Below are 26,799 nucleotides of genomic sequence, written 5' to 3' on the forward strand. Positions count from 1 at the left end.
ACACATTTTGTAAAAGAACACCAAAAAACACAATGAAGAAAGGGGAATCTGTTTAATAAATTGTTTTGAAAATTGGATATTCCTATGTAAAATAATAAAATAGGACCCCTGTTGTATAAAAGCCACAACAATCAACTCAAATGAATTAGAAACTCATACACAAAACTTGAAAGCATCAAGCTCCTCCAATGAGAAGACATACGGTGTGGGTATATTTAGGTCAGCGTGGATCTGTGTTCACAGTATGCCAAAACAAAACAAAAAATACAGGGGGAAAACTCATGGGTGATGGATTAGTTTGGTTATAATTTGATTTTCTTCATCAGTCACCTACATCACAGGGAACCAAGAAAACAGACACATGTGGGACTCATCACACTCTAGAGTTTGTGCCCAAGCAGATTAAAAAAAAAATGAAAAAAAATTAAAAATTATCCTGAAGTTTACAAGAAAGGTTTCAGCAAACACACATCTGAAAAAAGATTGTCTTCAAAATGTCTAAGCAACTAACATTACTTACTAGCAAAAACACAAAAGAGAAACTAATAACCAAACAAAATGGGGCAAAATAACCTGAATAGACATTTCTGCAAAGAAGACATAACATTGAAAACAAGTTTTTAAAACTTGGATAACATCACAAATGATGAGAAAGATGTAAATCAAAACAGCACACATATCATCTCACTATAATTCAAATGGATGTTACCAAAGCGATAAAATATATTAAAAGAGACAAAAATGCTGGTGTAAATTTCCAGAAAGGAACTCATTTGATAAGAATGTTAATTAGTGTACATACTACAGAAACCAGTGGGAGGTTCCTCCAAAAATTAAACCTACAACTACCACTGCAGTGGTAGTTCTAACAATTCAACTACTAGAATTCACTAATAATTCTACTACTAAGTACACTTTCAGTGCAAAAGAAATCAGTCCATGCAAGAGATATCTGCCATCCTATGTGGACTGCAGCACTATTCACAATTGCCAAGATAAAGGATAAACTTACCTGTCCATCCACAGATGAAGGGATAAAGTAACTGTGGTGGATGTACACGAATAGAATATTCTTCAGCCAGAAAAACAGAATGAAATTTCATCATTTGGAGCCACACTGCTGAACCTGGAGGACATCATGGTAAATGACCTAAGCCAGGCAGAGAAAGAAAAACTTTGCCACATCTCACTCACGTAGAATCCAAAATAAAAGTCTTTATTGCATAGATCTAGAGAACACAATAGTGGCTACTAGATATTGGGGGGAAGAGGGGGCATGGGCAGGGATCAGAAATAGGTGCAAAGTTACACTTAGATGAATGAGATGTTCCTCTCTGTTCCACAGTACAGTGACTAGAGGTTAACACAACATTATACCTTTTTCACAAAATCTGGAAAAAAAGATTCCAAATGTTTTCACCACAAAGAAATTAACAACTGTTTGTGATAATACAGACTCTTGCAAATGCAAGATTCCAAATTGTTTTCACCACAAAGAAATGAAAAACTGTTTGTGACAACAGAGACCCTAAATATCCTGATTTTACCATTCCTCTGTATCTGCATTAACCAAAACGCCCCATTCTAACTTCCCCCATTGTATAACTTTACTATGTGGCCAACCTTTTGAAAAATATGTAAATACGCAAGGCTAAAATTCATATGGACCACAAAACACCCTGAATTTCCAAAGCAATCCTGAGAAATCCAAACTACATCAGTTGTGTCACACTTCCCGATTTTAAATTTCATTGAAAAGCTAAGGACCCCATTACACACAGAGCAGTGGAACAGATTAGAGAACCCCGACGTAAACCTGCACCCCAAACAGCATCTGATCTTCAACAAAATCCACACAACTAAGCTTTGGAGAAAGGACTCCCTCCTCTCAATAGATGGCGCTGGGATAAATGTCTAGCCAGTTGCAGAAGAAAAACTGGCGGGCCCCTGTGTCTCATCATGTGCAGAAATTAACTCAAGATGAATGAAATATGTAAATGCAAGACCTCAAACTATGAAAAGCCTGCAAGAGAACCTAGGAAATACCCTTCTTCACAGAGGATTTGGCAGAGCATGGATATGCCTAAGTCCCCAAAAGCAAGTGCAACTAAAACAATTATTGACAAGTAGGACCTAATATACAAAAGAGCTGCTGCACAGCAGAATAAATTACCAACAGAGTAAACAGACAGCCTACACAACGGGAGAAAATGTTCCCACATATGCACCTGATGAAGTCTAATATCGAGAATGTACCTCAAATATGTTAAGTATATAAATCAGCAAAACAAAAACTCAATGAAGAAAAAGGGCAAGGGGCATGAAAACATGCCATCTCAAAGGTTTACAGCTACCAACGGACAGGACAACATTTCTCTACCTCAGTAATCATCGGAAAAATGCAAAGCAAAAGGTCCATGAGATAGCATTTTACAGTTGTCAGAATGAAAATTATGACACAGTCCACAAGAATGAATGCCGGTGAGGCAGGGGAGGAGAGGGATGCTGGTCTGCTGTTGGTGGAAATGCAAACCAGTTCAGACACCATGGAAAGCAATGTGGGGATTTCTCAAATAATTTTCTCCACATCACTAATCCTCACAAAAATGCCCATGAAAACCACACCAAGATTCCATCTCATTCCTCTCAGAATGAATACTATCAAAAACAAACAAAACAAAATGTTTGAAGGTGATAGCCAGTATAAATTTACAGAAGGGTAACCTCTTACACGCTATTGGTGGGTTTGTAAATTAGTATATACACTATGAAAAAACAGCTAGAGGTTCCTGAAAAAATTCACAGTAGAACTACCATGTCAGCTTGCAGCCCCCACCACTGGTTCCACATTTGAAGCAGTTGAAATCCCTAGGTTGAAGAGAACTATCTGCCTTCCCATGGGTACTAAAGCACTTGTAGCTGTGACCAAGGTACAGAACCAACCTACCTGTCCGTACACAGCTGCAGGGATGAAGAAACTGCTGTACAGATGCACCACGAAATATGTTTCAGCCACAAAGCTTTGGGAAATCCTGCCATCTGCAGCCACATAAAGAAATCTGGAGAACAACAGGTCTAAAAAATGAGCCTGGTAGAGAAAGTCCCATGCCATGTGATTGCAGGCATGTAGACTGAAAAAAGTTTTGTCTCCTAGAAGTAGAAAGTTCAATAGGGGTTACCAGAGGCTGCCGGGGAGGTGGAGGGGGTCTGGGAAGGAATCAGTAATGGGTACAAACTTACTCTCAGAAAACAGTAATCAATTCTGGTCTTCCATTCCACAGCAGGGTGACTAGTCTTAACACTAATGTATCATATGTTTCAAAATAGCTAGAAGGAAAGATTCTGAATATTGTTACCACTCAAAAAATATTAACTATATGACGTATAGAGATGTTAAATAACCCGACTTTATCATTACTCAACATATACATGTATCAAAATCTTCCTTGTACCCTCTAATTATATACATTTAGTATATAGCAAATAGTGTTTTAAGAAATATAAAGAAACAATGCCAAAATTTATGCAGAAATGTGAAACACCCTGAATTTCCAAAGCTATCCTGAGAAATACAAACCATACAGGATGCATCACATTCCCTGAGTTCTAATTAAATGAAAATCCCTAGTTAACTAACCCATATGTTACTGGCATACACAGAGAAACACCGACCAATAAGCAAAATGAGGACACTCAATAATAAATTTATATAGAGTGAACAAATAACAAATGTATATAGAGTGAACACATTTTTCAAAACACCACCAAAATGACACAATGGAAAAGGTATCAAAAACTAGATATCCATATGCAAAAGAAAAATACAAGACTCTTATGGTACTAAATACACAATAATCAACTCAAAAGGATTAATGATTATACACAAAACTTGCAACCATAAAGTTACTATAAAGACAACCCCAGGTGTGCATATACTTAGGGATGTGCATATACTCGGATGTATGCTCACTTTTTGCTCATGTATGCAAAAAGTAACAAAAATACAAGGGAAAAAAATAATTGACAATGAACTCCTTTGCTGATTTTGTTTTTCCTTGATTAGTAAACAACAGCACAGCTAACCAAGAAATTATACACATTTGGGACCACGTCAAACCAAAGAGTTTGGGCCCAACAAAGGAAACAATGAACACAATGAAAAAGTACACTAAAAATTATAAGAAAAGTTTGGGCAGACAGAAGACAGGTGATTTCTGCATTTTCAACTGAGGTACTGGGTTCATCTCACTAGGGAGTGCGGGACAATCAGTGCTGGTCAGCTGCTGCAGCCAGAGCAGCGAGAGCTGAAGCAGGGCGAGGCATCGCCTCACCTGGGAAGCTCAAGGGGGAAGGGAATCCCTTTTCCTAGCCAGGGGAACTGAGACACACAACACCTGGAAAATCGGGTAACTCCCACCCCAATACTGCACTCTACCAAGGATCTTAGCAAACAGGCACACCAGGAGATTATATCCCACACCTGGCTGGGAGGGTCCCACGCCCACGGAGCCTCCCTCATTGCTAGCACAGCAGTCTGCAATCTCGCGGCAAGGCAGCAGCAAGGCTGGGGGAGGGTCGCCCGCCATTGCCGAGGCTTAAGTAGATAAAGCCACTGGGAAGCTCGAACTCGATGGAGCTCACAGCAGCTCAAGGAGTCCTGCCTGTCTCTGTAGACTCCACCTCTGGGGACAGGGCACAGCTAAACAACAAAAACAACAACAACAGCAGCAGCTGAAACCTCTGCAGACACAAACGACTCTGTCTGACAGCTTTGAAGAGAGCAGTGGATCTCCAAACACGGAAGATGAGATCTGAGAACGGACAGACTGCCTGCTCAAGTGGGTTCCTGACCCCTGAGTAGCCTAACGGGGAGACATCCCCCACTAGGGGCAGACCGACACCCCACACCTCACATGGTGGAGTACACCCCTGAAAGGAAGCTTCCAAAGCAAGAATCAGACAGGTACACTCGCTGTTCAGAAATATTCTATCTTCTGCAGCCTCTGCTGCTGACACCCAGGCAAACAGGGTCTGGAGTGGACTTCAAGCAATCTCCAACAGACCTACAGCTGAGGGTCCTGACTGTTAGAAGGAAAACTAACAAAAAGGAAGGACACCCACACCAAAACCCCATCAGTACGTCACCATCATCAAAGATCAGAGGCAGATAAAACCACAAAGATGGGGAAAAAGCAGGGAAGAAAAGCCGAAAATTCAAAAAATAAGAGCGCATTGCCCCCTGCAAAGGAACGCAGCTCATCGCCAGCAACGGATCAAAGCTGGACGGAGAATGACTTTGATGAGATGAGAGAAGGCGGCTCCAGTCCATCAAACTTCTCAGAACTAAAGGAGGAATTACATACCCAGCGCAAAGAAACTAAAAATCTTGAAAAAAGAGTGGAAGAATTGATAACTAGAATAATTAATACAGAGAAGGCCATAAACGAATTGACAGAGATGAAAACCATGACACGAGAAATACGTGACAAATGCACAAGCTTCAGTAACCGACTCGATCAACTGGAAGAAAGAGTATCAGCGATTGAGGATCAAATGAATGAAATGAAGCAAGAAGAGAAACCTAAAGAAAAAAGAAGAAAAAGAAATGAACAAAGCCTGCAACAAGTATGGGACTATGTAAAAAGACCAAATCTACGTCTGATTGGGGTGCCTGAAAGTGAGGGGGAAAATAGAACCAAGTTGGAAAACACTCTGCAGGATATCATCCAGGAGAACTTCCCCAATCTAGTAGGGCAGGCCAACATTCAAATTCAGGAAATACAGAGAACGCCACAAAGATACTCCTCAAGAAGAGCAACTCCAAGACACATAATTGCCAGATTCACCAAACTTGAAATGAAGGAAAAAATGTTAAGGGCAGCCAGAGAGAAAGGTCGGGTTACCCACAAAGGGAAGCCCATCAGACTAACAGCAGATCTCTCAGCAGAAACTCTACAAGCCAGAAGAGAGTGGGGGCCAATATTCAACATTCTTAAAGAAAAGAATTTTAAACACAGAATTTCATATCCAGCCAAACTAAGTTTCATCAGTGAAGGAGAAATAAAATCCTTTACAGATAAGCAAATGCTTAGAGATTCTGTCACCACCAGGCCTACCTTACAAGAGACCCTGAAGGAAGCACTAAACATGGAAAGGAACAACAGGTACCAGCCATTGCAAAAACATGCCAAAATGTAAAGACCATCGAAGCTAGGAAGAAACTGCATCAACTAACGAGCAAAATAACCAGTTAATATCATAATGGCAGGATTAAGTTCACACATAACAATATTAACCTTAAATGTAAATAGACTAAATGTTCCAATGAAAAGACACAGACTGGCAAACTGGATAAAGAGTCAAGACCCATCAGTCTGCTGTATTCAGGAGACCCATCTCACATGCAGAGACATACATAGACTCAAAATAAAGGGATGGAGGAAGGTCTACTAAGCAAATGGAGAACAAAAAAAAGCAGGGGTTGCAATACTAGTCTCTGATAAAACAGACTTTAAACCATCAAAGATCAAAAGAGACAAAGAAGGCCATTACATAATGGTAAAGGGATCAATTCAACAGGAAGAGCTAAGTACCCTAAATATATATGCACCCAATACAGGAGCACCCAGATTCATAAAGCAAGTCCTTAGAGACTTACAAAGAGACTTAGACTCCCATACAATAATAATGGGAGACTTCAACACCCCACTGTCAACATTAGACAGATCAACGAGACAGAAATTAACAAGGATATCCAGGAATTGAACTCATCTCTGCAGCAAGCAGACCTAATAGACATCTACAGAACTCTCCACCCCAAATCAACAGAATATACATTCTACTCAGCACCACATCACACTTATTCCAAAATTGACCACATACTTGGAAGTAAAGCACTCCTCAGCAAATGTACAAGAACAGAAATTATAACAAACTGGCTATCAGGCTACAGTGCAATCAAACTATAACTCAGGACTAAGAAACTCAATCAAAACCGCTCAACTACATGGAAACTGAATAACCTACTCCTGAATGACTACTGGGTACATAACGAAATGAAGGCAGAAATAAAGATGTTCTTTGAAACCAACGAGAACAAAGATACAACATACCAGAATCTCTGGGACACATTTAAAGCAGTGTGTAGAGGGAAATTTAGAGCACTAAATGCCCACAAGAGAAAGCAGGAAAGATCTAAAATTGACACTCTAACATCACAATTAAAAGAACTAGAGAAGCAAGAGCAAACACATTCAAAAGCTAGCAGAAGGCAAGAAATAACTAAGATCAGAGCAGAACTGAAGGAGATAGAGACACAAAAAACCCTTCAAAAAATCAATGAATCCAGGAGTTGGTTTTTGGAAAAGATCAACAAAATTGATAGACCGCTAGCAAGACTAATAAAGAAGAAAAGAGAGAAGAATCAAATAGACGCAATAACAAATGATAAAGGGGATATCACCACTGACCTCACAGAAATACAAACTACCATCAGAGAATACTATAAACACCTCTATACAAATAAACTAGAAAATCTAGAAGAAATGGATAACTTCCTGGACACTTACACTCTCCCAAGAATAAACCAGGAAGAAGCTGAATTCCTGAAGTAGCAGGCTCTGAAATTGAGGCAATAATTAACAGCCTACCAACCAAAAAAAGTCCAGGACCAGATGGATTCACAGCTGAATTCTACCAGAGGTACAAGGAGGAGCTGGTACCACTCCTTCTGAAACAATTCCAATCAATAGAAAAAGAGGGAATCCTCCCTAACTCATTTTATGAGGCCAACATCATCCTGATACCAAAGCCTGGCAGAGACACAACAAAAAAAGAGAACTTTAGACCAATATCCCTGATGAACATTGATGCAAAAATCCTCAATAAAATACTGGCAAACCGGATCCAGCAGCACATCAAAAAGCTTATCCACCATGATCAAGTGGGCTTCATCCCTGGGATGCAAGGCTGGTTCAACATACGCAAATCAATAAACGTAATCCAGCATATAAACAGAACCAAAGACAAAAACCACATGATTATCTCAATAGATGCAGAAAAGGCTTTTGACAAAATTCCACAGCCCTTCATGCTAAAAATGCTCAATAAATTCGGTATTGATGGAACGCATCTCAAAATAATAAGAGCTATTTATGACAAACCCAGGGCCAATATCATACTGAATAGGCAAAAACTGGAAAAATTCCCTTTGAAAACTGGCACAAGACAAGGATGCCCTCTCTCACCACTCCTATTCAACATAGTGTTGGAAGTTCTGCTTAGGACAATCAGGCAAAAGAAAGAAATAAACGGTATTCAGTTAGGAAAAGAAGAAGTCAAATTGTCCCTGTTTGCAGATGACATGATTGTATATTTAGAAAACCCCATTGTCTCAGCCCAAAATCTCCTTAAGCTGATAAGAAACTTCAGCAAAGTCTCAGGATACAAAATCAATGTGCAAAAATCACAAGCATACTTATACACCAATAACAGACAAACAGAGAGCCAAATCTTGAATGAACTTCCATTGACAATTGCTTCAAAGAGAATGAAATACCTAGGAATCCAACTTACAAGGGATGTAAAGGACCTCTTCAAGGAGAACTACAAACCACTGCTCAGTGAAATAAAAGAGGACACAAACAAATGGAAGAACATACCATGCTCATGGATAGGAAGAATCGATTTCGTGAAAATGGCCATACTGCCCAAAGTAATTTATAGATTCATGCCATCCCCATCAAGCTACCAATGAGTTTCTTCACAGAACTGGAAAAAACTGCTTTAAAGTTCATATGGAACCAAAAAAGAGCCCACATTGCCAAGACAATCCTAAGTCAAAAGAACAAAGCTGGAGGCATCACGCTACCTGACTTCAAACTATACTACAAGGCTACAGTAACCAAAACAGCATGGTATTGGTACCAAAACAGAGATATAGACCAATGGAACAGAACAGAGTCCTCAGAAATAATACCACACATCTACAGCCATCTGATCTTTGACAAACCTCAGAAAAACAAGAAGTGGGGAAAGGATTCCCTATTTAATAAATGGTGCTGAGAAAATTGGTTAGCCATAAGTAGAAAGCTGAAACTGGATCCTTTCCTTACTCCTTATATGAAAATTAACTCAAGATGGATTAGAGACTTAAATGTTAGACCTAATACCATAAAAACCCTAAAAGATAACCTAGGTAATACCATTCAGGACATAGGCATGGGCAAGGACTTCATGTCTAAAACACCAAAAGCAACAGCAACAAAAGCCAAAATTGACAAATGGGATCTAATTAAACTAAAGAGCTTCTGCACAGCAAAAGAAACTACCATCAGAGTGAACAGGCAACCTACAGAATAGGAGAAAATTTTTGCAATCTACTCATCTGACAAAGGGCTAATATCCAGAACCTACAAAGAACTCAAACAAATGTACAAGAAAAAAACAAACCACCCCATCGAAAAGTGGGCAAAGGATATGAACAGACATTTCTCAAAAGAAGACATTCATACAGCCAACAGACACATGAAAAAATGCTCATCATCACTGGCCATCCGAGAAATGCGAATCAAAACCACAATGAGATACCATCTCACACCAGTTAGAATGGCAATCATTAAAAAGTCAGGAAACAACAAGTGCTGGAGAGGATGTGGAGAAATAGGAACACTGTTACACTGCTGGTGGGATTGTAAACTAGTTCAACCATTATGGAAAACAGTATGGCGATACCTCAAGGATCTAGAACTAGAAGTACCATATGACCCAGCCATCCCATTACTGGGGATATACCCAAAGGATTATAAATCATGCTGCTATAAAGACACATGCACACGTATGTTTATTGCGGCACTATTCACAACAGCAAAGACTTGGAATCAACCCAAATGTCCATCAGTGACAGACTGGATTAAGAAAATGTGGCACATATACACCACGGAATACTATGCAGCCATAAAAAAGGATGAGTTTGTGTCCTTTGTAGGGACATGGATGCAGCTGGAAACCATCATTCTCAGCAAACTATCGCAAGAACAGAAAACCAAACACCGCATTTTCTCACTCATAGGTGGGAACTGAACAATGAGATCACTTGGACTCGGGAAGGGGAACATCACACACCGGGGCCTATCATGGGGAGGGGGTAGGGGGGAGGGATTGCATTGGGTGTTATACCTGATGTAAATGACGAGTTGATGGGTGCTGACGAGTTGATGGGTGCTGACGAGTTGATGGGTGCAGCATGCCAACATGGCACAAGTATACATATGTAACAAACCTGCACGTTATGCACATGTACCCCAGAACTTACAGTATAATAATAAAAAAAAAAAAAAGAAAAGTTTGGGCAAACATACAGTGAATAAGTGGTTATTTTTGAAAAGGTACAAGCCAGTAATACTACCAGCTAGCAGAAAAGCAAACAAACAAACAAACAAACAAACAGAAACATAACCAGTCCAAAATGGGGCAAATAACCTGAGGAGCTATTTGTGCAAAGAAGACAGGAAACTGACCCAATGTTTACAAAAACGTGGTTAACACTACTACTCATGGAAAAAAGGTAGATCAAAACCACACTCTGATCTCATCTCACTCCAACTAGAATGAATATTACAAAAAGATAAAAATATTTAAAAGATAATTCCTGGTATAAATTTCCAGAAAGTGGAACTGTTTGTGGAAATGTAAATTAGTATTAACACTACAAAAAACAGTTGGGGGTCCTGCAAATAATAGAAAAACAAGAAATAACATACCATCTAGCACTACTGAATATGCATTCAACCTACCTGTTCATTCACAGATAAAGGGATCAAGAAATTCTCATATACATATACTAGGGAATATTATTTGGCCATCAAAATAATGAAACAGTGTCATTTAGAGCAACCCAGAAGAACCTGGAAAACATTATGTTAAATGTAATGAGTTATGCCTAGAAAGACAAACACTGCAGGATACCACTCATGTGAAATCTTAAGATGTTTATCTTAAAGAAGTAGGAAGCACAATATTGGTTACCAGGGTCTGGGAGATAGAGGGGGAATGGGGAAGGATTGGTTAAGGAAACAAAGTTACCTTAACTTTATAGGAATAAATCTAAGTGTTCTCCTCCTCAGCCTGGTGACTGGAGTTAACAAGATTACATTTTTTTAAAGAGCAAGAAGGTAGAATTTTGAATGTTCTCTACACACACAGAAAAAATACCTAGATGAGAGAATAGACATCCTGAAGTACCCTAATTTGATCATTACCCAATCTACATGTATGAAAATGTACCCCTAATTATGGACCTTTATGTTGTGAAAAAATGTTAAAAGAAATAAATACATATTGCTAAAAATCACAGGAAACCACAAAAGTAATGAATATCTAAAGGAATCCTGAGAAATACAATCAAAGCGAGGACCCACAATGCTTGATATCAAATTACACTGCCAGGTTGTAGTTATGCAGCAGATATATGGTACTTGCATAAAAACAAATACCTAGAACTATGGACAAAAACAAGGAGGACAAAAACATGGCCAACACAAATATGGACATAGTCAACCGACTTTGATAAAGAACATCACAATGTGGAAGAAATACCCTGGAAGAAAAACCTCATTGACAATTAAGTGCTTTGTCACTGATATATATTTTCTTATATGGGTGACCAAAATTACATGCATGAAACGCAAAAATAAACATATGGGACTACATCAACCTGAAAAGTTTCTACACAGCAAAGAAAACTACTTTCCAAATAAAAAAAAAGTATCCTATAGATTAGGCAAAAACTTCAGGCAATCAGGTAATTCATGAAGAGTTGTCATCTAATGTGTACACACACAAAAAAAACACTACAAAGTAGCAAAATAATCCAATCTAATATGTCGCAAAGAACCTGAACAATTCTGCGCAGACATAAAATCTAACAACAGATAAGGGATAAGGTCCTCAAAATTAACTATTCATTAGAAAACTGTAATTCAAAACCACACGCAGATAATCTCACACTTATTGAATACTCCTAGAAATTTTTTTCAAAATAGGAGGGGCCGGGAGCGGTGGCTAATCCTAGCACTTTGGGAGGCTGAGGCGGGAGGATCACCCGAGGTCAGGAGTTTGAGACCAGCCTGACCAATATAGTGAAACCTGTCTTTACTACAAATACAAAAATTAGCCAGGCATGGTGGTGGGCGCCTGTAGTTCCAACTACTTCAGAGGCTAAGACAGGAGAATTGCTTGAAACTGAGAGGCAGAGGTTGCAGTGAGCCGAGATGGCGCCACTGCACTCTACCTGGGAGACAGAGCGAGACTCTATCTCAAAAAAAAAAAAAAAAAAAAAAAAAAAAAAAAAAAAAAAAAAGGAATGTGGGTGTGCTTTTCGAAAAAGGAGAACTCATACACTGTAGGTGGAAATGAAAACTACGATACACACTATGGAAAACAGCTAAATAGCTAGAGACTCCTCAAAGAATTGAAACTACAGCTGTAGTTGCTCTAGCAAGGTCTCTTGCTATAGCAAGGTCTCTTTCTAACGGTCCTGGGGCATCAAAAATAACCCTAGACCCCAGCTCAGAGTCCCGTGGGGCTCACAGGGACCCAGGTCCCGCGCTTCACCGCCGGCTCTGGGCCAGGGCGCTCCTGTACACTGAACGCGGGTCGGACAGGGGCATAGCCTTCCTGTCTGGGATGCAGACGTTGCCGCGGCCAAGGCCCCACAACCGACCCCACGTAGACAACTCGGGCCCAGATGCCTAACAAGAAGTCAGAGCCCGAAAGCAGGGAGCGGCCAGAAAGGAGCAGAGAGCTGCCAGGAAGGTGCAGGGAGGCCAGGAGGGTTCCCGGTGGGGTCCATGCCCCCGCCACTTACCTCCAAGACCTGCCTCTTCCTCCACCGTCACATGGAAACTACCACCGCTTCTCCGAACCTCGCTCTGACCACGCAACTGCTGCTGCTGCTGGAACCGCGCACGAAGCGCAGTCTCGGCTTCCAGGGAAATGCAAGCTGGCGGCGTCCCTCGCGCCAGGCTGAAGCACCACCCCTTCTTAAAGGGGCCGCGGCTCGGATTGGCCAGAAGCAGCTTGCCTTGCGGCATAGGCTGAGCCTCTGCCCACCCACAGGGTTGGACGAAAGGCCCCCAGTCTCTCATCCTCCCCGGCTCTAAGGCCCTGGAGGTCGCAGGAGCCTCCCTATGACCCCAGCCCCGAGATCGGCTCCCTAGCGCCTGGGACCTGCCCCTGCCCTCCTCTGGACCTCAGCTTCACCATCCGCAAAGGAAGCGGCCTGGCCGGAGCTCTGGGGTCCCTCAAACTCGGCGCCTCAGGATCTAGGATGGGCTCCCCTGACCCTCTGCAGAGGGGGCCCAGAGAACCACCGAAAGCTGGGAGCTGGAGGGACAGTACCGAGGGCAGCAGGGCCTCCCCGGCCTCACTGTCCGCATCCATCCTGTGGGAGCCCGGCGGCCTCGGTAGGGCCCAGAGAACCGCGGCCTCACCAGGGCTGCCTGGGTCACCAGGCTCCCCAGAAGGCAGGCAGGGGCCCTGGGGTACGGTGCCACCTCAGCTTCCCTCTGCGTCAGCGCCTGCGAGGGGCCCTGCGGACTCCAGACCCGCCCCTTCCCAGAGAGGGGGACCCGCATTGGTCTCTGTGACGCCCACGGGAGGGGCCGTACTGACCTCTCCCAGGGAACTGCGGGTGAGGCAGGGGGAATCCCGGCCACGTCTTGAAGCTCGCTGCGCCCCTCAACCCCAGAAAGCACGCAGGAGCAAAGGAAAGGAAGGAGAGCCCATACATTTTCAATCTTCCATTTCCTTGTTTTCTTTTTTCTTCCCCCCCTCCAAAAGGAAAGACAGTGTAGCTTCGTCGCCTGTACATCATCCATTCCCCAGGGCCGTGGTGCAGATCCAGCTCTCTGCTTGCCTTTGGCCTGCCCAGGTGAGGTATACGGCTGCCACAGCGCTGAGGTCAAGCCTGGCTGGGGCGCACAGGCCGCTGCGGGTGCTGGCTGCGTGGCTCCTGGGAGGTGAAACAAGAGGGTGCCCCAGACCCTGGCTGCAGAGCTCTTGATGTCATGCCCGGCGCCCTCCATCCACTGCCTCCGGGCAGCGCTCCAGAGCCCCATCCGGCGCAAGAAGTCTATCACTTCGTCCGTCATTCGTTGGAAAAAATCAAAAGCACATCATAATCCCTGGAACAATCACTGAAAAATACGTCAGAAATAGAGCAAAATAATAAAATAGGATTGTAAATGCCACACTGAAATAAGTTTATTTTAAAAATGGTAGTCAATGGAAAAACAGGATCAGAAGACAGGAGAGAGGAAAAACAAATAGTTATCTGACTGAAACAGAATTAGAAATTAACAACAGAAAGAAATATTGGACATCTGAAAATATGTGAAAATTTAACAACCCACCTCTAAATCATTGGATCAAAAAAGAAACCACAAGATAAATTTGAAAATATTTCGAGCTGCACTCCAGTCTGGGTAACGGACTGAGACCCTGTTTGTAAGAAAACAAAACAAAACAATCTCAAAAAGCTATAAAATTAAATGCCAACTTTCCTCTGTCCCCAAACTCTCCGTGGCTCTCTCTTGTCCTCAGAGTGAAGCACATGCTTCTCACTGTGGCCTCCAGGACCTAGGTGGCCTGACCAGTGCAGACCCTGTCACCGTCTCCTCCTCTGCCCACTCGCCCACACTATCACGCTGTCCAGTCACATAGACTCTTTATTTTTCCAAATGCCAAGCTCCTGATCACCCCTGGGCCTTTGCCTTTGCAGTTTCCCCTGCCAGGACCAGTCTTTCCCCAGACCTTCCTATTCCTGCCTCTTCCTGGCTTGGCTGCCTCTTTCTGATGCTTCAGGCCTCAGCCCAAATGTCACCTCTTTGGAGAGGACTTCCTTGAAATCCCTGCCTAACAGCCCCCATCATGGTCGACACTTTTTTCTTTTTGGACTTAGGTTTTGACATAAAGAAGTTTCGGCCGGGCGCGGTGGGTCACGCCTGTTATCCCAGCACTTTGGGAGGCCGAAGCGAGCAGATTACAAGGTCAGGAGATCGAGACCATCCTGGCTAACACGGTGAAATCCTGTCTCTACTAAAAATGCAAAAATTAGCCAGGCGTGGTGGCGGGTGCCTGTAGTCTCAGCTACTCAGGAGGCTGAGGCAGGAGAATGGCGTGAATCCGGGGGGCAGAACTTGCAGTGAACCGAGATCACCCCATTGCACTCCAGCCTGGGTGACAGAGCGAGACTCCGTCTCAAAAATAAAAAGAAAAAAAAGTTCTTTCATAAAAATGACTTGGGCAGCTATCATCTATTTAAAAGGTCTGACTTTGGTGAAATAACTTGGGCTTTCCTGTTCTTTGAGTTTTGATAAAACAACTGTAAAACCATCTGCCTTTTTTTCTTTTTTTTTTTTTTTTTTTTTTTTTTTTGAGACGGAGTCTCGCTCTGTCACCCAGGCTGGAGGGCAGTGGCGCAATCTTGGTTCACTGCAAGCTGCAGCTTCTGGGTTCACGCCATTCTCCTGCCTCAGCCTCCTGGTTAGCTGGGACTACAGGTCATCTGATCTGCCTTTTTTGTTTTAATTGAGATTAATTTATACTTTGTTATTACTATTTTTTCTTTTTTTACAGAGAGGGTCTCATTCTGTCTCCCAGGCTAAAACATAGTTATTCATAGCTCATTGCAGCCTCAAACCACCTTGGCTTTGTAACAGTAGGTCCTCAGTCACCTGTCTCATCTTCTATGGATGTTGGTTTACTTCAGCTTTCTAATTATTTGGAGGTCAGCTTGGCTCAGTGGTTAGCACAAGTTGATAATAAATGCTTAAGCATGAGGGTGCAAAGAAAGGGGTAGGGAGGTGCAAGACTCTCAGCTTCAAATGCCCAGTCCCCTGCTCATCTGCTCCCACCCCTGTCTAGCCTCTGCATCTAAGCCCAACTACATGACTCCTCTCCTTAAAAGCTCTCTTGGATTTTTCCTATCCTTTCTGCTCTGCTCTATCCTCGGGTCAGTGGATCCACCCATCTTCCTTTGTGCTGGGCAGATGCCACAGCTTTCTGCTTTCTGGCTGGACAAGCCAAGGGGGGGCAGGTGTGTGTGTGTATAGAAGATGCCTCCCTAAACCTTGGTCTTTTGCCTCATGTCTGGCACATTCAGCCTTTGCTGACATCTCCCCAGAAATACCAGCCTCACCAGCATCTGCCAAATGGGGTAGCAGGGGTCTATCTGGAGCTTGGGTGGGATTCTCACATGACTACGAATACACATGCACACCCTGGGCTTCCACATCTGCATTTGTTGGTTGGCTCTTCACACCTGAGTCTAAGACAGGTCAATGGTGAGTGGCTGGATTTGCAAGCGTGTGTATTTCAGGGCAGGGTGTCAGCTGGAGCAGTCTGAGAGGAAGTTGTCAAGGGAAGCTAAAGAGGAGGCAGTCAGTAATGTCTCTCTTGACCTGTTGCACTCTCCAAATTTTACTGTCCTTTCCTAGGCCTGATCTAAAGGGCTGTCTAGTCTAGGTGAGACAAGTCTGGATAGATCTACCGCCAGCCCCATGGGGTCAGAACTAGAGGAGAAGGATGGGGACTGTGGGATTCCAGAGGAATGGCAAGGAGGGCTTGCTGGAGGAATGGGTTTTTTTTTCAGCTGAGTTATTTTTTCTCTGTAGCTCAGTGCAGTGGCACAATCACTGCTCACTGCAGCCTTGACCTTCCATGCTCAATTGATCCTCCTGCTTCAGGCTGGGACTACAGGCACATGCCACTGCACACGGCTAATTTTTGTATTTTTTTGTAGAGATGGGGTTATACCATGTTGTTCAGGCTGGTCTTGAACTCCTGGGTTCAAGTAATCCTCCTGTCTTGGCCTCTCCGAGTGCTGGAATTATAGGCATGAGCCACCTCATCTGACCTGACCTGAGTTCTGAAGTGTGAATAGGAGTTGGGCAGGTGAAGAAGGGAAAAAGGGCCTTCTAGACAGAAATATTTATCAAAGATAGAGAGAAGTAGGCAGGAGCTGATTAGGGCAGGGTCTTTTAATGTCAGGCTGGGTGCAGGAATTTCTCACAAGGCCAGTGTGGAACCATGGAGAATATGTGAGCAAGGGAGGCCATGATTAGAGCTTGATCTCTCAGGGGCAAGAGTAGGGGACAGTTTGGTTCTTGGGTGAGGGAATCAGGAGAGTTCCAGTGTCATGGGGGGTCAGGAGAGTCAAGCCCCACAGGAGCTCATCTGTACCTGTCCCCTCGCGCCAGAGTTGGTGGAGGACCTCCTGATGTTCTGGAGGGTCAGATAAGTCCTGGGACACAGTGACTTACAGTGTGAGGTACAGACCAGCACAGAGAGGGTACCACCACATGCTCTGCTCAGATGATCACAGCGCTGACCTCATCTCCAGCCTCCTGCCATCACCTTCCCAGTTCTGATAGTCCTGCGTTCCATGGCAGCCAGGAGCTGCATGTTAAAATAATAAATCAGCGCCATCCCTTCTCTCCTCAAAACCCTCTCGTAGCTCTTCTTTGCTCTTAGACTAAAACTCAGAGTCTCCCATAACTCAGAAGGCCGAGAGTGGCCCAGCCTCTGTGGCCTCTTGCCTTCCCCAACCACTCCAACCTCACTGCTGTTTCTCTCCCTCCTTGAGATCTGTGTACCTGCTGTTTCTTCTGCATGGAATTCACTTCCTGTCTTAGCTCTAGGATCTCAGTTCAGAAAGGCCTCCTCAACTTCCTGCCTCTCAGGATTCCCCTGTCACATGACCCCTGCACTAGCCATAGTGTCCCTATAACTAAATTGGGACAGATTCAGAAGGGGCTTTATTGAGCCTTCTATGCTCAAGAGACTCAGGCCAAGCCCAGCCCTGGTCCCTGCTCTCATGAGACCATGGGCGTAGGGGTCATTTTGGGAATTATCTTGGCACTGGGTCCTGTGGGATGGTGTCACCTCCAGCCTCCAGGGACCCATCCTAACCATGGGTCCCTATGTGTTTAATACATTTAAAAGGAATATATACAGCTCTTAAGAAACCAGGATAGATTTAATTGATCTGCCAACCTTAGCCCCCCAAAGCAAAGGAGGTGGAAATGGGCAGATTGAAGGCAGAGGCAGAGATGAGTGCTGACAGCTGGGTTTGGGGATGAGGAGTCTGAGGCACCTCTGGAGTCTGGAGACTCTAGTCCCACTATTTAAAGAGTACCATCCCCTCCATAGGAGCTTGAATCTCTTCTCCAGCTGTTGTCAAGGAACTTTGGCCATGTCATGGTCCCTGCCACCTCTCCACCTTCTGTCCCCACGGGCGACTTCCCAAACCTAGCACACCATTGGCGTTATCCTGTGGGCATTTAACCTGGCCTGACAGACATCAGGATCTCTTAGAATTATGAAATGTCCAGATTATAGACTCTCCCTCTTTGCCCTCTCCAAACCCCTGATAAATGAGGAGCGTTAACTGACCTATCACATGTTTTCCTGTAACATGCTGTGCCTCCTATCTTGAGGTCATTACCACACACTCATCACCTTTGCTGACTTTCCTTTTTCTGCTCTCCTAGATTGTGACTTTCTTGAGGACAAGAAACTCAGGAAATGTACATTTAGTGATGCATTGATTAGACAAATATTTATTGCACATCTGCTGCATGCTAAACAATGAAGACTGCAATGTCCTTATTTTTGGAATTTCCAGCTTTTCTGCCCTGCTTTTTCCCCATCTTTGTGGTTTTATCTGCCTCTGGTCTTTGATGATGGTGATGTACTGATGGGGTTTTGGTGTAGGTGTCCTTCCTGTTTGATAGTTTTCCTTCTAACAGTCAGGACCCTCAGCTGTAGGTCTGTTGGAGATTGCTTGAGGTCCACTCCAGACCCTGTTTGCCTGGGTATCAGCAGCAGAGGCTGCAGAAGATAGAATATTTCTGAACAGCGAGTGTACCTGTCTGATGCTTGCTTTGGAAGCTTCCTCTCAGGGGTGTACTCCTCCCTGTGAGGTGTGGGGTGTCAGACTGCCCCTAGTGGGGGATGTCTCCCAGTTAGGCTACTCAGGGGTCAGGGACCCACTTGAGCAGGGAGTCTGTCCTTTCTCAGATCTCAACCTCCGTGTTTGGAGATCCACTGCTCTCTTCAAAGCTGTCAGACAGAGTCGTTTGCGTCTGCAGAGGTTTCGGCTGTGTTTGTTATTGCCCTGTCCCCAGAGGTGGAGTCTACAGAGACAGGCAGGTTTCCTTGAGCTGCTGTGAGCTCCACCCACTTCGAGCTTCCCAGCAGCTTTGTTTACCTACTTAAGCCTCAGCAATGGCGGGCGCCCCTCCCCCAGCCTCCCTGCTGCCTTGCCGGTAGATCACAGACTGCTGTGCTAGCAATGAGGGAGGCTCCGTGGGTGTGGGACCCTCCCGGCCAGGTGTGGGATATGATCTCCTGGTGTGCCTGTTTGCTTAAAGCGCAGTATTGGGGTGGGAGTTACCCAATTTTCCAGGTGTTGTGTGTCTCAGTTCCCCTGGCTAGGAAAAGGGATTCCCTTCCCCCTTGCGCTTCCCAGGTGAGGCAATGCCTCGCCCTGCTTCAGCTCTCGCTGGTCGGGCTGCAGCAGCTGACCAGCACCGATCGTCCGGCACTCCCCAGTGAGATGAACCCAGTACCTCAGTTGAAAATGCAGAAATCACCGGTCTTCTGTGTCGCTCGCGCTGGGAGTTGGAGACTGGAGCTGTTCCTATTCGGCCATCTTGCTCCGCCCCTGACTGCAATGTCCTAGAAGGCATCTTCTTCTACTATGAATTAATGATTAAATGGGTGGATGACTGAAAAAATGAAGCAAGGGGAAATGTTTGCTGCTGCTTAGAGGGAAGAGAAGAATATCGAGACTAAATTGGAAAGTCTATGAGGTAGTAGTCAAATCAATCTTTTCCTCTAATCTATCCTTAGGACCTAGCACTGTGCCTGGCACATTTTAAACAGTCCGTAGATAATTATTGGAAGGTATATTGGTGGATGAAGTATGTCATTGAATGATTGCATTTGCCTTCAGAACTAACTGTAAAACTTTGCAGATTTCCAAGCACGTTGCTATGTATGGCCTTATTTTCTTTCCATTCTACTTTAGATGTGAGGTAAGTAGGCCAGACTGTGACCCCCATTTTACAAGTAAAGAAAATCACAAACGCTCTGTAATTTGTGCTCAAAGATACCAGTCAGGTACTGTAGAGGGATCACACAAATATAAGCTTCTGACTCAAAATTCAGTAACCCAGGCTTTTCACTAACCCGGGCTGTTTAAGTAGGTTGGAATGACTGGGGTCCATCCACTCATCCATTCACCGACCAGTCAATCTACCTTGTCATCTTAATTCGTGGTATATGGAGAGCTTCATTAACTTCTGAGCTTGCCCTTGGTCTGATTGCATAAGAGAGCCCCAAGTGGAACCCAGCACTTATATTATTCTGCTAGGTGATGGTCCATGGGCAAGCGTTGGTAGCCCCCAGCCTCTCTCTGTAATGGTGGCTTCTGCATTTTATACTGGTTTTCCCCCACTGTATCCCTTTGTACATTTGTGACCTTCTTGCCCTCCTGCCCTTATGCCGCTCCTCCATCTGAAGTACCCTCTGCCACAGCCATTTGTCAAAATCTTGCCAATTATTTGAGACTCCTCCATGAAGACTTTCTAGATCTAGCCAGAAGTAATCTCCTTTCCTCTAAGCTTCCTACTTTGCTTTATAGCTATTTATAGCATGTCTTTTCTCAGGCCCTTAGACTAAGTTCCCAAGGACAGAGTCCCACAATGCCAGATCTCAGAAGAAGCTGGTTGACTAAATGAATCTTTAAAGTGAGTGTCTATTTGTATCTGCTATAGAGGTAATATATAGTCAATATAGAAAAAGCATAGAAAAATGAATCAGAACATGATTAAAATCATCTCTGATCCCACTATTTAGAAAGTGCCATTCTTTGTGGTCCATTATTTTTCCAGCTGTATATACATATATTCATGTCTAAACAGAATCATAAGGGTGTCCATTTTCTATATGAACTTCCCCTATCTCGCTTCATGAAAATATAAGCTCCTTGAAAGTTAACACTTTCTTTTCATGTGCATTCTCCATGATGCCTGAATTTAAGCCAGATGTTAGGTAAATTTCTGTAGAGTTGCTGTACAGGAATCCAGCCATTATTGACACCCCAAATTGCTGTCTCTTCTCTCTGTTCTCTGGAAATACTTATCTGACTTCAAATATGGGACAGCTCAGTTAAACATACAGAACATTTATGTTAAACATACAGAACATTTACCCTACCCTCTTCAGCTGCTGTGCCAGGCACCAGGCTACATAAATAATTCTGACATGTCCCTGCACTAGGATCCAATAAGGGAAGTCAGCTATATAAAGAGACCATATATATATATATATATATATAAAACTTATATATTGTGTGTATGTATATTATATATATATAGTGTTTGTGTGTGTGTGTATATATATCTCAAGACGGTGGTAAAAGAGGACGCTATAACTATATATATAATAAATGTAACTATGGAGTGCTCTCTAAATACCAAGACCAAACTTACAGCTAATTTGTACTATCTCATTTGATTATAAAAACAACCTTGTGAGGCAGGTGCTGTTATTATCCTCATTTGGTAGATGAGGGAACTGAGGCATGAAGAAGTGAAGAGCTTGCCCAAAAACACACAGGTTGAACACGGGGGAGCTGGGATGCAAATTCAAGTAGTTGGTCTTCAGACCCTGTGATCTTATGCAGCATGCAATAGTCCTCCTTATGAAAGCATGGAGGACCATAACATATTGAATTAGGAAAAAATCATAGTATATGTGGTACGTTATATAAATATCTGGTCAGAATTCATACATAAGTGCAAGGAAAGGCATAGCAAGAGATCAGACTGGGGAGAAGTGCATATAACAGGCCAGGAAGGGCCTTGTGTGTCAGGCTCAATAAATTAGGTTTTATCCTGAGGGACAGTAGAAAACATTGGAGGGGTTTGAGCAAAAGAATTATATAGTCAGATTGAGAAGTTAGAAATTTCATCCTGGTAGCCATTTGATGGATGGCTGGAAGGAAGGAAGCCTGAAGGTAGGGATACCTATTAAGGGGCCTACTGAATAGTCTTCATTTGCTTCTTGAGATCCCCTTTCCCACCTGCTGTCCCCAGGAAGGCTGACTTGTATGATTTGTTTCATTTAAGCATCCTTGGGTGTTTGGTTGAGGTCAACCTGTGTGAGACACCTACAAAAAATTGGTGGGTAGAAGGAGAATGAGGTTGGGAATTTACTCTGTTGAAAACTTCCATCCTGGGTTGTGCATTGGCAGTGGCTGGGTTATTCTAGTAAAGGCTATAGTTCCTATCTGGCAGCTATATGGTAGCCCTTTCCTACAGCTCTGGATTTTTTGGGTTTTATAATACTCCATCCCCCACCATCCCTTGTGCCTTCAGGCCTAGGGTGGTGACAGTTCTTTGCTGTTGTTGATCTTGGAGTACTTTGTTGCTCATTATTGGTTTGCCTTAAAACTGCCCAAGCCTTTGTGAACGCTCCTTTCATTAAACACTTCCCAATGACCTTCCTGAGTATGTCTCCTCTTCTCTGGTGAGACTCTGACTGGCACAGAACCATTTGCAATAGCCCCTGAGAGAGATATAAAGCTTTGCATTAATTAAGCATTTTAGAGATCAAAAAGGCCGTGAGTATTTGTGATTATTTCCCAGGCCCACTCAGCAAGACTTGATGTGTGACAATCACCCATGAATGCTGCAACAACTAGTGGCAAGGTTGGTTAAAGTAAACATCACTACATTTCCCAGTTCTTTCTGCCCAGGCAGTGAGCTCATCTCATGTAATGTCTGCTTTCTCCATGGCAAGAAAAAGACCATTTGCAAACTCATTGGAAACTTTCTCTGGGCTTCAGCAAATAATCTTCTGGGGGTCAGCTGGTGCCGTAGAATCAGAAGGTCGGTTAGCCACTTGGGAGATGTTACCAAGATGGCTGGTGATGAGAAGAGCTGCTTCTTTTCTTTTCTTTTTTCTTTTTTTTAGACGGAGTCTCTCTCTGTCACCCAGTCTGGAGTGCAGTGGCACAATCTCAGCTCACTGCAAGCTCTGCCTCCTGGGTTCATGCCATTCTCCTGCCTCAGCCTCTCAAGTAGCTGGGAATACAGTCACCAGCCACCATGCCCGGCTAATTTTTTTGTATTTTTAGTAGAGACAGGATTTCACTGTGTTAGCCAGGATAGTCTCGATCTCCTGACCTTGTGATCCGCCTGCTTCAGCCTCCCAAAGTGCTGAGATTACAGGCATGAGCCGCTGCACCCGGCCGAGCTGCTTATTTTCATAATGACCTTCAGGAATTAAATAAAAATACAGTGAGTGCCTGGATTAGGAGGAACAAGCCAATTAAAAGCACAACATGCCTTCGGGATTTTTCATTTCTTTTCCAGGAGGCTGAAAGGCATCAGTGGCCACCGAGGCAGGATGGCAGTCTACCCAGAATCACTGATGAAGGCTGATCCTCTCTCGGCTTTTGTGGGGCAGTTGAGGGAATTTGAGCCTATTGAATATTTCATGAGTTGTAGTCCACGGGGGAGAACAGAAAAAGGTGAAAATGCAATCCCTGTGTTTCTTTATGATTCCAACACAAAACCAAGCTATCCAGGGTGGGAGGGAGGCAGGTGCTGGAGTCAGCTTACTGCTGGAAGGCATGGTACACCAATTCTCCCACTTTAATATCTGCTGTTTCATTTTATATTCATCATGTCAGCATAATCTGCCTTTATGGGAATCATCTTGGTTCCCGACCAAATGCATTTAGTCCCCCTTTTGCTTTAAGATGGATTGTAATATGACTTGAAGACTTAATGAAATGTTTATATGGAAGGAGTAGGGGAAGAAAAAAGGGAAGATGCAATTGGAAAATCAATCAGCAGAGAACTTCAATAGTTGGTTTTGGTCATGCTACTGTTTTATTCACCTGTTTTTAAGGGACACAGGACTGGTTTTCTGACCAAGTGTACTCTACTAGTTCTGAATAAAATGTGCACAGTATCACCAAGCATTCAAAGCCCTTAAGCCCTTAACTCTGTCTAAACTACATTTATTTTTATTTATTTATTTATTCTGAGACAGAGTCTCACTCTGTCACCCGGGCTGGAGTGCAGTGACGCCATCTCGGCTCATAGCAACCTCTGCCTCCCGGGTTAAAGCAATTCTTCTGCCTCAGCCCCCCGAGTAGCTGGAACTACAGGTGTGTGCCACCACACCTGGCTAATTTTTGCATTTTTAGTAGAGGCAGGGTTTCACCATATTGGTCTGGCTGGTCTCGAACTCCTGACCTTGTGATCCGCCCACCTTGGCCTCCCAAAGTGCTGGGATTACAGGCATGAGCCACCGTACCCAGCCCTGAACTACATTTCTAACCTGGCATTCTGCTCCACTCCAACATACACACACAGCTTCATGCCCCTGAGATGGCCAGCTGATCTCTATGCCTTCTCCTCCTTTCCTCTGAGGGACATCAGTATGTCCATCTTCTACATTGCTCCTACCACCACCTTTTGGAAGTAGTTCTTGGCTGCAACCTAGGAGAGTCTTTTCCCACCTTTGAGTTTTCAATAGACCTTTACTTTTTCTTTTTTTTTTTTAATTCTCTGATGAAATGTAACAATCTTTGAATTTTACTTTTTAGTCCCTCCAGCATTTTATTATGAATGTGTGTAAGTAAGTGTGTTACTGAGTCACTGAAATATATGTAAATACAAAAATATATATATACCAAATCACTGAAATATATATACATGTGCATTAAGCATTTTAAATATGAAAAAGGGCATGAGTATTTGAAATATATATACATACACATATATCTATATGTATTTCAGTGATTCAGTAATTATTTACTGAGCATGTATTATGTGCCAAGCACTTTCCAAAGTGCTTGAGAGATGGCAGGAAATAAGACATGCAAAGTTTCTGCTCTCCTCGAGAGAGAGACAATAAATACATGTTCAAGGAAATGTAGAGCATAAATTTCTTTCTTTCTTTCATTTTATTTTATTTTATTTTATTTTTATTTTTGAGACATGGTCTCACTCTGTTGCCCAAGCCAGAGTGCAGTGGCATGATCTCCACTCCCTGAAACCTCTACTTTCCAGGTTCAAGCAATTATTGTGCCTCCGCCTCCTGAGTCATGGCTGGGATTACAGGCACATGCCACCATGCCCAGTTAATTTTTGCGTTTTTGGTAGAGATGGGCTTTCACCATGTTAGCCAGACTGGTCTCAAATGCACGGCTTTAAGTGATCTGCCTGCCTCGGCCTCCCAAAGTGCTGAGATTATAGGCGTGGGCCACCGCACCAGGCCTGAATTTCTAATCGTGATAACTGCTATCGAAAGTTTTTGTAAAAGCTATATAATAAAGATTGGATGTGCGTGAAGAGGACTACTTCAGCTAGAGTGGACAGGGTTAGTTTCTCTAAGCAGGTATCATTTGGACTGAGAGACAAACACTGAGAAGAAGCCAGCTTGCAGGTTCTTGGAGGAGAGTGCTAGGAGTGTTGGGCAGAAAATACTCATGCCCTGGGACAAGTGGGAGTCTGGCCTGTTTCAGGAATAGTTTTAAGTCCTGCAGGGATAGAGTATATGATGAAGGGGTGATGGCAGGAGATAGTCCCAATAACACACAGTCACCTGGATCTTGGTAAATGGAGAGCGTGCATGCGTGTGGACAGTAACATGAGAGAAGAGACAGTGGGCTGGGTAGAATATCTACTGCCAAATGGCTATGAGTTCCCTGAAGGCAAGGCTATGTCTCATTTAACCCCATATTCTGAGCTACTGAGCTGCCTGGAATTGAGTAGGTGTTTGATAAATATGTTGAATAAATAAACAAATGCATGAATAAACGAATAATGAGTGAATGAATGAGCATGGCCTTCTGCTTCTGCTAAAGCAGTTTTCCCTTTAACATTTCATACCCCTCCTCTCTTGTCTTCAACAACAGTTTCTTTTCTTTGTAATAAAGTAAGTCTGGAGTTACTCTCTGTAATTAAATATTTACTGTGTTTCACACACTGTTATTATCATTTAACATTTACTCTCTGCTGACTGTGCACTCATCACTGTAGCAAACAAAGAGCTCAATCTAGTTTTGGTCCATGGGCTAATTTAGTCAAGAAAAAGGAGATGTTAAGTGCAACTGGCATAGTAGAAATTGCATGGACTGGAAATCCACTCGTTCTAGCTAGGTACAAATTCACCAGTGAACTTAAACAAGTCACTAACCTTCTGCAACCTTCTGCTTTCTCATCTGAACAAGGAAAAGGGAAGCCTCTTTAATAGTGAGATTTCAGGCACTGGCTGGAGACAGCGCTAGAAGTGAGGACCTCAGATTTCCACAAGCACCCCTCTGTTCATTCCGCCTTCATCTATGCCAGGCTGTGTCAACCAGATGTAGCCTACCTTGGAGCTTTTTCTCTGGCACCACTCCAGGGACACTCAGCATATGGAGTGCCTGCTTAGCCAGCAGCACGTGGAACTACAGAATTAGACGCTGTTATTTCTAGTCTAGCTCTCAGCCCTGGGTTCCCTGAAACTCTGGTTTTGGGCTTTGATGCACTGAGATAAAAATGAACCAGGCCATTTACCATAATGTCTTCACCTTGCCTTGGCCCAGCTGGCTGTCTGCCAGGGAAGCTACTGCCAAGGCCTCGGGTGCTGAGGCTGGGAGGGGGTCAGTGGGGCAGCAGATCACCCCAGCCTGGGATGAAGAGAAGGTGCTGAGAGGAGACCTGCTGTTCA

General features: G+C 43.5%; 1 protein-coding gene across 12 annotated transcripts in view; it reads right to left on the bottom strand.

Annotated features, from left to right (window-relative positions):
• The window catches only part of LOC126963121 (uncharacterized), a 101,757-nt gene extending 88,167 nt beyond the window's left edge, over positions 1-13,590 (bottom strand). The window contains exons 1-3 of one of the 12 annotated variants that reach the window (XR_007728937.1): positions 12,866-13,588; positions 2,948-3,150; positions 1,013-1,150 (exon numbers count right to left, since the gene is read on the bottom strand). Coding sequence is in view for 2 of the 12 variants with exons in the window: in XM_050805116.1 (XP_050661073.1) it covers positions 1,013-1,126; positions 12,866-13,145 (394 nt within the window). In the remaining 10 variants the exon portion in view is untranslated. Of the gene's footprint in view, positions 1-1,012; positions 1,151-2,947; positions 10,047-12,865 lie in introns of those variants that run through there. The other 11 variants (XR_007728942.1, XR_007728940.1, XR_007728938.1 and 8 more) reach the window with 11 other exon arrangements.
• Between the last annotated feature and the right edge of the window lie 13,209 nt (positions 13,591-26,799).

Source organism: Macaca thibetana, chromosome 9 (assembly GCF_024542745.1).
Source record: "Macaca thibetana thibetana isolate TM-01 chromosome 9, ASM2454274v1, whole genome shotgun sequence".
Taxonomy (NCBI): Eukaryota; Metazoa; Chordata; class Mammalia; order Primates; family Cercopithecidae; genus Macaca; species Macaca thibetana.